The sequence below is a fragment of the Prionailurus viverrinus genome, chromosome A2 (assembly GCF_022837055.1).
Source record: "Prionailurus viverrinus isolate Anna chromosome A2, UM_Priviv_1.0, whole genome shotgun sequence".
Lineage (NCBI taxonomy): Eukaryota > Metazoa > Chordata > Mammalia > Carnivora > Felidae > Prionailurus > Prionailurus viverrinus.
This window is the reverse complement of record NC_062562.1, coordinates 14,085,932-14,099,856: the sequence shown is the minus strand read 5'-3', so window position 1 is coordinate 14,099,856 and position 13,925 is coordinate 14,085,932. Positions and strand designations below refer to the sequence as shown.

The 13,925-nt window shown below is 39.7% G+C and overlaps 1 protein-coding gene across 5 annotated transcripts in view; it reads right to left on the bottom strand.

Moving 5' to 3' along the window:
- The window catches only part of KIF15 (kinesin family member 15), an 84,962-nt gene that overhangs the window by 59,128 nt on the left and 11,909 nt on the right, over nucleotides 1–13,925 (bottom strand). For all 5 annotated transcript variants that reach the window (XR_007145684.1, XM_047826894.1, XM_047826923.1 and 2 more), the window contains exons 4-7: nucleotides 13,351–13,427; nucleotides 8,080–8,117; nucleotides 5,982–6,079; nucleotides 4,487–4,666 (exon numbers count right to left, since the gene is read on the bottom strand). Coding sequence is in view for 4 of the 5 variants with exons in the window: in XM_047826894.1 (XP_047682850.1) it covers nucleotides 4,487–4,666; nucleotides 5,982–6,079; nucleotides 8,080–8,117; nucleotides 13,351–13,427 (393 nt within the window). In the remaining variant the exon portion in view is untranslated. The remainder of the gene's footprint in view (nucleotides 1–4,486; nucleotides 4,667–5,981; nucleotides 6,080–8,079; nucleotides 8,118–13,350; nucleotides 13,428–13,925) is intronic.

Sequence of the window (13,925 nt, the reverse complement as noted above, 5' to 3'; positions counted from 1 at the left end):
AAATACAGTATAAATCCTTGTATTCAAGGATATTCTTCTCATGAATACATTTATAAAACTGTCCACTGTATTAACTCATAAGTCATTTCTCAATAAATCTCAAAGACCAAGCATCACAGAAGACCACCTTCTCTGATCACATTGCAATTAAGAATTAACATGAGAAATAAATTTTAAATTATCATAAATTTGGAATTTCAAATCACATTTCTTTTAAGTTTATTTATTTTGACAGAGAAGGAGAGAAAGCACATTCCAAGCAGGCTCACCCTGTCAGCACAGAGCCCAACGTGGGGCTTGATCCCATGAACTGTGAGATCATGACATGAGCCGAAATCAAGAATCGGATGCTTAAGGAAGAGAGATAGGTGATTCCTGTCAGAGCTGCTGGGATTGAGAGAGTATTTGGGACCGTGTCTGAGGGGAGAGACATCTTTGTAATGGGAATTCCCAAGTCTTGGAACAAATCCACATAGGTGTTTGGGTAGGAGATGTGTACCCTTGGGATATTGATGAAACCCAGTGTTTGATTATCTCTATCTAATGGCCTGTGTTTTAGCCTTTCTTCACCTCTCACCTGACTGGGTAATCTGAACCTCCCTCTCTCCCCCAATGAACTCTGACCTATAACCTCTGAGCATACCCCACAGGACTGGGCCCTCCTTAACCATCCATCTTGCTTCTAACCTATGTAAATTTCTGTAGTGGCTATCTTATGTAAGATACAATAAAAAAATTATTGTATACAGTTTCTATTAAATGTTATGAAAATGTTAAAAAAAAAAAAAAGAATGGGATGCTTAACTGAGCCACCCAGGTGTACCAAATTTTAATATCTTAATTGTCCTGTGGATCTAAGAATTTTTCCATTATAATTTCATTTTGACCCATGAATCACTGAGAAATGTGATCTGACGGGTACCTGGGTGGCTCAGTCGGTTAAGCATCCAACTCTTGATTTCAGCTCAAGTCGTGATCTCACAGTTCGTGAGAACAAGCCCCGTGTTGGCTCCGTGCTGGGCATGGGCCTGCTTGGGATTTTCTTTCTCTCTCTCTCTCTCTCTCTCTCTCTGCCCCTATCCCTATCCGTCTCCCCAGATCGCATGCACATGCGCTTTCTCTCTCAGAAAAAAAAGATATTAAAACTTGTGTGAAATTTAAACAATAAGAAGTAAACTTAGAGCATTAAATACTTACGTCACAAAAGAAAGGCCAGATAAGCTATGCATCCAGCTTAAGAAGTTGAAACAAAAGCAGGATGAGAAAGAAAAAAATGCAAGCCATATAGGCAAAATCAACTATGCAAAAAAAACAAAATAGGGGGCACCTGGGTGGCTCAATTAGTTATGCATCCAACTCTTGGTTTCCGCTCAGGTCGTGATCTCATGGTTTGTGAGTTTGAGCCCCGCATCAGGCTCTGGGCTGGGAGCGTGGAGACTGCTTGGGATTCTCTCTTTCCCTCTCTGCCCCTCCCCTGCTTGTGCTCTCTCTCTTTCTCTCTCTCAAAATAAATAAATAAACATTTAAAAAAAACTTTTAAAAAAAGAAAACAAAATTGTAGTTACAGCAAAGATTTTAAAGATGAGAATACTGGAAAAAAACTTTTTGTCAATATATTTAAAAACTGAGAGGAGACTGAAATTTTCTAGGAATAAAAAGCGTCCCTGAACTTCTGACCCAAGAAGAGGTAAAACTGAAAAGCTCTATTACAGAATTTTCATTGGTAGCTAAAAATCTTCCTCAGAACATAAGGCCCAGATGATTTTGGGAAACAAATGATTTTTCTTTCCAATCATACAAACTTCCAAAAAAAGACAAAGGTGATAATAAAACAAACGAAAAAAAGTTAGGAAAATGGAAAATCACAGGTTGATCTCAATCTTTAACACTGAGGGAAAATCCTACACAAAATACTAACAAATGTAATCCAATATTCTATCATGTTAACATGTTAAATGTTAGCAAATGTTAACAAGATCATCTCAATAGAAGCAAGAAAAGCACCTAACAAATTTAACACACACTCTTCATCTCTGTAAGGCAGCAAGGTGGATTATAAAAGCGTTCTATAAAAATTAACTGCATTTCTATACACATGAAGCAAAATGCAATTTTTTTTTAAAAGTAGGGTTTACTCCCAGCATGGAGTCCAATGCAAGGCTTGAACTCACGATCCTGAGATCAAGATCTGAACGAAGATCAAGAGTCGAATGCTTAACTGAGCCACCCAGGTGCCTTATAAAGTGCAATTTAAAAAACAGATTACCTTCTATAAGAGCAACAAAAAATATAAGGTATATTGGAAAAAAGTTAATAATTAGCTTACATAATTATTTTTTAGGTGAAAAATATTATATTGCAAGACATTAAAGACCTAAATAAATGAAGAGATATATCATGTTCATGTATGGACTCAATATTGTAAAGATGCCAATCCCTCCAAACTGGTCTATAACTGCAATGTAATTACAATCAAAATTTTGGGGGGTATATATATATGTACACACACAAACACACACACACTGGGTCACATGTAAAACCTATTTCTTACTATGAGAGTCACAGTGTAAAATATTTGAATCATGGGGCACCTGGGTGGCTTCAGTCGGTTAAATGTCCAACTCTTGATTTTGGCTCAAGTCATGATCTCAGGGTCGTGAGATTGAGCCCTGTGTCAGGCTCTGCACTGGGTGTAGAGCCTGCTTAAGATTCTCTATCTGCCCCTCCCTCTGCCTCTTTCCCGCTGTACATGCTCTCCCTCTCTCAAAAAGTAATGAATAAACAAACAGAATCTTTAAAAAAAAAAAAAAAAAAAAAGTTTAAATCAGGAGGCTTGCTGAAGATGGAAGATTTTTTTTTTTAATTTTTCCTTTTTAACGTTTTATTTATTTTTGAGACAGGGAGAGACAGAGCATGAACAGGGGAGGGTCAAAGAGAGGGAGACACAGAATCTGAAACAGGCTCCAGACTCTGAGCTGTCAGCACAGAGCCTGACGCGGGGCTCGAACTCACGGACCGCGAGATCATGACCTGAGCCGAGGTCGGCCGCCCAATCGACTGAGCCACCCAGGTGCCCCGTGATGGAAGATTATTGAACTATAACTTTTTAAATTTTGTTTAACGTTTATTCATTTTTGAGAGACAGAGAAAGACAGTGTGAGCAGGCAAGGGGCAGAGAGACAGAGGGAGACACAGAACCCGAAGCAGGCTCCAGGCTCCCAGCTGTCAGCACAGAGCCCAACGTGGGGCTCAAACCCAAGAACCACAAGATCATGACCTGAACTGAAGCCGGACACTTAACCAACTGAGCCATTCAGGTGCCCCGAACTATGATTTTTATACACACACAGATATTCATACAATGGATTATATACAGCAGTGAAAATAAGTGAAATGCAACGTGGATAAATTTCACAGACATCATTGATTTTAAAAAGCTACAGAAGGCTAAATATGCACAATTTATTAAAAGTCCAAAGTAGAAGGGGCGCCTGGGTGGCGCAGTCGGTTAAGCGTCCGACTTCAGCCAGGTCACGATCTCGCGGTCCAGGAGTTCGAGCCCCGCGTCAGGCTCTGGGCTGATGGCTCAGAGCCTGGAGCCTGTTTCCAATTCTGTGTCTCCCTCTCTCTCTGCCCCTCCCCCGTTCATGCTCTGCCTCTCTCTGTCCCAAAAATAAATAAACGTTGAAAAAAAAAAAAAAATTGAAAAAGTCCAAAGTAGGCAAAACCAACCTTTTCAGAAATACACACATTTATGATTTAAAAGTACAAGGAAACGATCGTGACATTCAGCATAGTGCTCATGTTTAGGGAGTAGCCAGGTACATGAGGCAGGAGAGGCATATAGGTTGACAGGATAGTGTTGGTGATATCTGGGTCTTGATGGTCTAAGGTCCTCCAAGTTCATTTTGACATTAAGCTTAGTAACTTATATGCATGTGCCAGTATTTTGTATGTATCAAATATTACACAATAAAAATTTGTTTAAAATCAACTGGCCAGGTCAGACCCCATAAAAATGCGAGTATTTTGCAAATTCCCATCAAGAGGTTTGTTTGTCCTGAGGCGAGTGCTCAAAAGAGGTTGGCTTTTGACACCTAACAAGTAAACAAGGGTAGAAAATAAAGGGAAGAGAACAGCCAGCTGGTTTAAAAAGTAGCAATCCCAGAAGCTCCTCAAAAGCACAGCTTCCAGGAAGAATCACTAAAGAGATACGGACGTTAACTACGTCCCCCGGTGGCCTACAGGGCGCCTGACCGGAATGAACGGCACCTAAATAATGCAAAACCAAGAGGCTCAAAGTTCTATTTTAACTACGGGGGAGAGCTATATAAAACAGTCATATTCTTTTTTCTCCTCATGAACCTTCTGTGTCATGCCTTTACAAAATTATTTTTAGTAGCTCAATTCTTGCTTTTTTTTGAGATCAAGGTGCTTTCACGACACGTTACATTGCCTAAGGATCAAGCTGCTGAAGGGAGGGTACCTGATAGGCTTCAGCCGCTGAGGTCACCACCTGTTCCACTGCACCAACAACGAAGACTCCCTTCTTGATATGCTCCCTTAAGTACAGTCCGGCTGATGCAGAGTCCAGTAGGTCATAGATCTGCTCATTGTAGATCTCAATAAAGGAACACTTGCAAAGGAAACTCTTTCCAGCTCCAGCCTGGAAAGAGAAGCCTCACTGAGATACGTTCTTTGCATGAGTCATCCCTCTCATGAGTGCTACCCTTTCACTTGCTTCACGAGGTGTGCATTTCCTACCATGTTGTCCTTTACACGACCCAAGAGCCCTAAAAGCCAAGTAAAAGTCCAGATAACTAGTTTTGACACATCATTCCATCTTAAGGCAGCATCAAACTGTGATCCCAGGAGGCCTAGGTCTCCAGAGGTGACTCATAAGCAAGACAAAGAGATGGGACTTAGGCGGTTCAGATGGGCAATTCCACCTTCTTAAACTGAGGTGAAACTGACATACACCATCATACTAGTTTCAGGTGTATAACATAATGATTCAATATTTACATATATTGAGAAATAATCACCACAGTAAGTCTGGTTAACATCCATCACCATACACACAGCTACATATTTTTTTCCTTGCAATGAGAAGAACAATTCCATTTTTATCTGTCACATACTGGACTTGCTCATCAAGTTTTACCTGAAGCAAGTGTTACGTTCTTTAAAGACTGAAAATAATTTGTCTCAAAAGCCTCTCTATAGGATTTTTGGCCACAGAAACACATGGCGCTAAACCTACGTCACTGGCACCCAAGGTGCGTGTCTAACTGCAATTGTTAGGAATAGTTTCTGCACAGGGTAGTAACAATAAGTCAGTGTTATGTGTCAGTCTCCTTGGTACACACAGACTGGAACATGCAACACTAATGGCTCTTAAGCCTGGAATCTACCGAGCTAAAGAAGCACAATCATGAGAAAGGCCCAACTTGGGAGTCAATGGAACAGAGAAGCCCACATCACCAGGGTGATGGGGTCACACTGCATATGAAACCATCAAATGATCCTCAGGTGGTAGAAGGTGCTGCAAAGGAGGCAAGGATGGTTCCAGCACTCCTGGACATCCTGAGGAACTAGGGACACCTGCAGTCAAGTGTGAGCCTATGAGCAGTAGGTGATGGGGCTTAATGAATCTGTTTTCCTTAGTTAAAATTCTCTTTATACTTTCTCTCTTGCAAAATCTGAGAGCCTAAGAAGCACACATTCTTTTATCTTTTAATCTGAGTTCATGGATGATAAAAATTTTAGAAACAAAAAATTTTTAGAAAATTAATAACTCAGAATCCTTCATTTTTTCTTAAGAACTGAGAGGTGGTTTTTTTTCATGCTACACCAGGCTATCCACATCGCAGAGTACCACTTAGGACCGACCCTCCATGTGTTATGAGCTAATTACTAGCAGCTAACTGCTCAAAACTAGGTATTTCATAGAATCACTTTATTTTCATTGCAAGTTTTACCTTCTCTTTTTCACGATCAATCAAGGAAAACAAATATTCAAAACTTCGTGGGATTACTCCTCTCAGGTTATGAGAAAAATGATCAGATTCAGATGGTCCTGAAAAAAAATGTATAAAAACATATATATATATATTCATTATCTTTATAACAAGAGTCCTTCAAAATGGCAATATTGAAAGGAAATTTATTCAGAAATAAGATGACATTGTACAATCAGTTTCTTATTTGTGCCCCTGAACAAGTTTTAGTCTGAGAGAAAAAACAGACCTTGCCCAACAACGGGACTGAAGGAAGGGCCCTCAATAGCCACTAATGCTGGCTACACCTGGAATATTATAAATGACCCTTGTAAACTGTACCTAAAATAAATAAATAAATAAATAAATAAATAAATCAATCAATCAATCAATCAATCTCAGAACTGCGTAAAGTAAATAAACAAAGAGGACAAAGAATATGAGTATGCAGATAATTTCATAACATTTTCCTGTTAAATAATATACGAAGATATTCAACATATTCTTTATGGTTACCTTCATCATCTCCTGCCTCATCTATGCCTTAGCTCCTCATCCTGCTTCTACTCACCCCCTCCCAGACTATTCCATTCAGCTGCCTGAGTAACCCTTTTAATTATGTATCATATCGTGTAGTTCTTTAAAAAACAAAACAAAACAAAAAACCTCCAATGACTTCACATCGCACTCACAAAATACAAAATCCCAGCCAGGTCCCACATGAGCTGGCCTCAGAGTATAACTCCAACGTCCCTCCCTACAACCCCTTGGTCTGGAAAACTCCCCTCTAGCCCATGGGTCTTCTTGATGTTTGAACACTCTTGAGCAAGTTCCCAACTCAGAGCCTACAGCCTGGAAGATTCTTCTCCCAGAGAGTCTGTGGTTCCTTCTCATTTCACTCCGTAATTCTCTTTCTTACTATAACTCACAATTCAGAAACCATTAAAAAACAACAACCACCCAAATTCAACCACCAAAAAAAAAATTAAAAACTTTGGCAGAGGGAAAAACCTTAAATCAAAAGACAAATGAAAAAACTAAAGAAAAATCTGTTATGTTGTACATAAAGGGCTAACCTATTTTACAAAAATCCCCACAAATGAGTAGGAAAGAGATAAGCCAATTTTTTATATGGGAAAAAAGCTTGAATGGGCATTTTATAGAAAGGATATTCAAATGTCCAATAAACATATGAAAGATGCTCAGTTGTCAACAGACATCAGGGAATTGCAAACAAAAACACAATGAGATAATACTACACATACTCCAGAAAGGCTAAAACTTTAAAAACTGACAATACCAAGTATAGACAAGGACGTGGAGGCCCTAGAATTTCCATATCTATCAGGGCCATATAAATACTAAAGCTGATACACACGTAACTATGATCCAGCAATTCCACTCCTAGAGATGTACCCAACAGAAATGAACTTGAAAAGACACAAGATAAAGTGGCATAGCAGCATTATTCATATGGTCTAAAACTGGAGACAATCCAAATGTCTATCAACAGTAAAATGGAAAATGTGGCATATTCATACAATAACACATTATACAGGAACGGGATACAGGAACGGGATACAGCAATGGAACAAACTAGCACTACATGCAACAACATGAGCGACTCTTAGAAACTTAATGCTGAGAGGAAGAAGCCAGACACAAAAGAGTACATACAGTACTCTCATCTGTAGATGTTTAAAAACAAGCAAAACTAATGATGATAGAAGTCAGAGTTATAGATACTTCAGGGGAAGGGGGTAAAGTAGTGACTGATTAGGAGTCTTGGTCTGGGTGGTAATTTTACAGATTTATAAGTATATAAAAAGTCATTAAACCCAATTCAAAAACTGTTTACTAAGCACCTACTCTGTGCTAAGCACAGACGGAACACAGCTGCAAACATGGACTTTGTCATCATGGAACTCCCAATTTGACATAAGCCTGGGAAATATCTCTAATTTTATGAGGTCAACATAGTATATAGAAAGTATGACTTCCCCCAAAATGTACTTGGTGCCTAGGTGCTGTCATTGCAGAGTAGCTTAAGCCAGCAAATAATAAATTTTAATTCACTTACCCATCATCGTAAATGTTTTCCCTGAGCCAGTCTGTCCACTGTAAAAACAAATGTTTTATATGTTATTTTTCCACACAAAACTTAAAAGACCACCCTCCTACTTTAATAAGGTCTACTAATAGATAAATTTTCTCCACAAACATCGGGTGACTGGGTGGCTCAGTTGATTGAGTGTCTGACTCTTGATTTCGGCTCAGGTCATGATCTCATGGTTTGCAGGATACAGCTCCGCATGGGGCTCTGCCCTGACATTGTGAAGACTGCTTGGGATTCTCCTTCTCTGCCCCTCTCCCATGCGTGTGCGCGCGTGCGCTCTCTCTCTCTCTCTCTCTCAAAATAAATAAATAAACATAAAAAAAATTTTCCCTGCAAAGATCTTATTTTCCTTCTTTTTTTAAATTATATTAGGTAGAGACGCTTGGCTGGCTCAGTCAGTAGAGCATGCAACTCTTGATCTCAGTGTAGTTAAGTTTAAGCCCCACATTAGGTGCTCAGCTTACTTTTTAAAAAAAATTATATTAGGTAAAAAGTGAATGATTCATTTTTTCTCTCCTATTCTACCACCAAGAGCTACACTGTTAATTTTCTGGTAATTCTTCAGGATTATACAAACATAGCCATCAGAGTTTTTGTTTAAATTTTTTTTTTTTTTAAGGGAGCTAGAATGCAGGAGCTGGGGACAGGGGCAGAGGGGGAGGGGGAGAGGGAGGGAGGGAGAGAGGGAGAGCAAGAGGGAGAGGGAGAGAGAGAGAGAGAGGGAGGGAGGGAGGGAGAGAGGGAGAGAATCTCAAGCAGGCTCCATGCTCAGCAAGGTGCCCAACACAGGGCTCAAACCCATGACCCTGGGATCATGAGCTGAGCCAAAGTCAAGAGTCAGACACTTAACAGACTGAGCCACCTAGGCGCCCCTCATTTACTTTTTATTTACAAAACTGAAATACTGCTCTGTGATCTGTTTTTATCTTTAATTTTATCTCAGATATTTTTCTATGTAGTAAATACAGATCTACTTCATTATTTTTAATACCTACATTGTATTCCATGAATGTATCATTTATTTAACCAGAACCAACTAGAATTTTGTTTTCAACTTTTTCTGTTCTAACAATTTAGCAATTCCTTTCCTAAATTATGCCTTTGAAGATACTTAAATGTCTTCATTTAAAAACAAAGCAATTTCAAAAACCCTTATGGTGCAGGCCTGATTTCTGCGCATAGCGTCATGTCTCCTCCGTTACCCCAAGAAACAAGAGTAACAAAAACTAAAACTAAAAACGTTTATGTTAAAGATAGATGTCGATCAGGATGTCAAATGTCTTTAGTTTGGATTCACAGCCCAAATATTAAAGAAAAAATCTGAATTGACTTTTTGGTTAAATGTCCCCAAAAGATTAAAAAAAAAAAACAGGGGGCACCTGGGTGGCTCAGTCAGTTAAGCATCCAACTTTCACTCATTTCTCTCCAAGTGTTTCTCATTTCTACCTTCTTCTGCCAAAAGAAATTTTGGTTAAATTATTAATGAATATGCCACAAATTAAACATAATTAGTAGAACTGTAAGGTATTTAAAGATAACAGTTCTAAAGATAACACAGTCTCTGGCAATTGTGGCTCTATTTCCAATTCATTTTTTAACTTTACCACTCAAAATACTCTGTGGGGAAAAAAAAATCTTTCTTCTCTTAAGACAAATGAGAAAACAGGCCTCTGCCTTACTGCTCAAGAGAAAACACTCAGCTCTCCTGAACACAGCTGAAAAGTAAGCATGAAAAGCAAAGGCAAACTTTAAAGTTAGTATATATGTGCATATGAGCCTAAAGTTCATACTTCTTAATGTGTTTTTTATTTTCTTGTGTTTTGGGGCGCCTGGGTGGCGCAGTCGGTTAAGCGTCCGACTTCAGCCAGGTCACGATCTCGCGGTCCCAGAGTTCGAGCCCCGCGTCGGGCTCTGGGCTGATGGCTCAGAGCCTGGAGCCTGTTTCCGATTCTGTGTCTCCCTCTCTCTCTGCCCCTCCCCCATTCATGCTCTGTCTCTCTCTGTCCCAAAAATAAATAAACGTTGAAAAAAAAAAAATTTTTTTTATTTTCTTGTGTTTTGACACAATTATAAACCAAGGGCACATGCACAAAAAGCATTAGCTGCCCAAATAGATTTAAAAAAAAATTTTAATGTTTATTTATTTTTGAGAAAGAGTGTGGGTGGGGCAGGGGCAGGGGCAGACAGAAAGGGAGACGCAGAATCTGAAGCAGGCTCCAGGCTCTCAGCTGTCAGCACAGAGCCAGACATGGGGCTCAAACCCACAAACCGCGAGACCATGACCTGAGCTGAAGTTGGACGCTCAACTGTATCAAATGTATCAAATGTATCAAATGTATCAAATAATTCACTACATTCTATTAAAAAGCTCTAGTTCTAAATACAATTTGAAAGTCTACTGCTAAAAAAAATAATAATACACTACAAATATATGCCCATTAATCTATATATCCTATAAATCTGAAATGATACTAAAATTCACTTTGTACAAATGCCAAGGTGACAATGCCTTCTGGACTCCATCTCACATTCCACATTAAATCTATAGCAATATTTTAAGGCTGCCAAAATTTAGAAAGTTGAGGATCATGACTCACTTTAAATATACATATAGAAAACAGTTTGGCAGGTTTCTCATAAGGTTAATCATAGACTCGCCATATGACCCAGCAATTGCATGCCTGGATATTTACTCAAATGATTTGAAAACTTATGTTCACACAAAAACCAACATTCAAACGTTTGTAGCAATATATTCATAATCACTAAAAACTGGAAGCAACTAAGATATCCTTTCACGGGGAAATGGATAAACAAATGGTGATAAATCCATACAGTAAAAAAAAAACTACTGAGAAAGAAAAAAAAGTTATTTATGCCTGCAACAACACAGGCAAATCCTATAGGCATTTTTAATAAAAGAAGGAAGCCAGATCCAAAAGGCTACATATTGTGTGGTTCCATTCATATGACACTCTGGAAAAGGCAGAACTATAGGAACAGAAAATGTATTCGTGTACCCTGGATGTCAGGGGTTGAGGGAAGGGGGAGTGGCTGACTACAAGGGGGACAAACAGGGGAAACTTTTAAGGTGAAGAAATGGTCCTTTTCAAACAAAATTGGGGGGGGGGGCACCTGGGTGGCTCGGTCAGTTGGGCATCCGACTTCAGCTCAGGTCATGATCTTGCAGTCCATGGGTTCAATCCCCACATCAAGCTCTGTGATGACAGCTCAGAGCCTGGAGCCTGCTTCGGATTCTGTATCTCCCTCTCTCTCCCTCTCTCTCTCTGTCCCTTCCCCACTCATGCTTTGTTACTCTCTGTCTCTCTAAAATGAATAAATGTTTAAAAAAAATTTTTTTTAATTTTTTTAATGTTTATTTTTGAGAGAGAGACAGAGAGTGAGCAGGGGAGGGGCAGAGAGAGAGGGAGACACAGAATCTGAAGCAGGCTGCAGGCTCTGAGCTGTCAGTACAGAGCCTGACACGAGGCTGGAACCCATGAACTGTGAGATCACCACGAGATCATGACATGAGCTGAACTCGGACGCTTAACCGACTGAGCCACCCAGACATCCCAGAAACAGTCATTTTCAGTGCCGGGGTAGTAAATACATGGCTCTCTACATTTATCAAAACACAATTCAGCTGTGTGTCACAAAGGGTGAACTTTAAAGCATGCAAACTAAAAAACAAGCAAAACACATCAACTAGGATGTCAGCGGTCCCAGAATGGAATGCACATAACTACATCACAAGTGTGTGACATTACACCAAAGTCAGTGGGCAGCAAAGGAGCTGACCTAAGTAACTTTAGAAAAGGAGGTTTTGACTGGAAATTATTAAGGCTTTAAAAAAAAAAAAAAGAGGGGTGCCTGAGTGGCTCAGTCGGTTAAGCATCCGACTCGTGGTTTTGGCTCAGATCATGATCTCGTAGTTCGTGAGTTCGAGCCCCACGTCAGGCTCCGCACTGACAGCACGGAGCCTGCCTGGGATTCTCTCTTTCCCTCTCTCTCTGCCCCTCCTCTGCTGTCTCTCAAAATAAATAAACCTAAAAAAAATTTTTTTTAAAAAAAAGAAAATGAACTGTACATAAACATTGTACTGTGTAAATTTGTTTCTCACAGGGATACAGGATAACAATTCTGAAAGTGCTTTACCTGTACACTGGGGCTGAACGAATCAGTAAAGGGATGATAGAAAGTGGCAGCCAGGTTTCTCAATGCCAGCAAGGGAAGTTACAGATAAACAAAGAAGGAAGGTTAGAATGAACCCATATGGATTCTAACCTCCTGGATTAGAGTCAGAGACATAAGCATGAACTCATGTTTAACTTAATATATATATATGCAAACGGATAGATACAGATACAATTACAGGTATGTCCACATACACGACTAAGTATGTATACATATATTACCTAGCTGTCTACTGAGAAGGCCTAGAAGCAATGACACTCCAGTAGCAACAAACACACCTAGTGCCCACATCCTGGTTTCTGAATACCATTCTCCAATAAAAGGAACCAGGGCTCCTTGTCGAAATAGCTGATTCTAGCCCTAGGACAGGGAAAATACAGATGAGCCAGGAACAGCTTGGATTGTCATAAAGGAAGTGCTCAAGCAAAAGGACACAGAAACCAGCCTCAAACAGCTCCCAATGGCCAATCTAGGACAATAAGAGCAACACGATAAAAATAAGGTATTGGATTATAACCCAAAGTACAATTTAAAAAATGGGGGAGAAGAGACAAATCTTCCTCAGAAAAGAATTTCAAATAATATAAATACTCTTTTCTCCACAAGGTAGCGTTTAATCCCCGCCACCCTCATTGTCCAGGTGAGTCCAATCTAATCACATGAATTAGAGAACCTGTCCCAGCTGTAGTCGGAGGGACATGTGACTAAGGAAGCAGAGTTGGAAGGTTGCATGTTGCTGGCTTTGAAAATAAAGGGGCCTGGAGCCAAGTAATATGAGTGGCCTCTAAAAGCTGGAAGAGGCAAGGAAAAGAATGGAATTCTCCCTAGAGCCTCCAGAAAGGAACACAGCCCTGGACACTTATTTATTTTAGTGAGACAGCAAGACTCATGTCAGACTTCGGACTTACAGGACTGAAAGACAATACATTTGTGTTGTTTCAAGCCACTAAGTTTGTGGTAATTCACGGTGTGGCCATAAGAAATGAACAGAAGCGCTCACTACTGCACCCTTGTGTAAGGACAGAGTCGGCAACTTACTATGCAAAGATGGTGCCATTATACCCGCTCATGCAAGACTCCACAATGCCCTTGGCCACAGTCGAGAACACGGATTCCTACAAATGTAAGCACCAAATATGTTAACATTTCATAAAAATGAACCACATTCCTAAATTACATTCTAAAACATAACAATAAAAACAGTGTGCTTAGACTTTACAACACTTGTAATAAAATAAAAATTGTAGGGGCGCCTGGGTGGCGCAGTCGGTTAAGCGTCCGACTTCAGCCAGGTCACGATCTCGCGGTCCGTGGGTTCGAGCCCCGCGTCGGGCTCTGGGCTGATGGCTCGGAGCCTGGAGCCTGTTTCCAATTCTGTGTCTCCCTCTCTCTCTGCCCCTCCCCCGTTCATGCTCTGTCTCTCTCTGTCCCAAAAATAAATAAACGTTGAAAAAAAAATTTTTTTTAATAAAAAAAATAAAAAAATAAATAAAAATAAAAATTGTATCCAGTATTGAAAAAAAGCTAAAACATCTAAGATGATAAAACGTTAAACATAATTACGTCTACTAACCCCCAATACAACGCTAGATTTAAAACTCACATCTAGAATC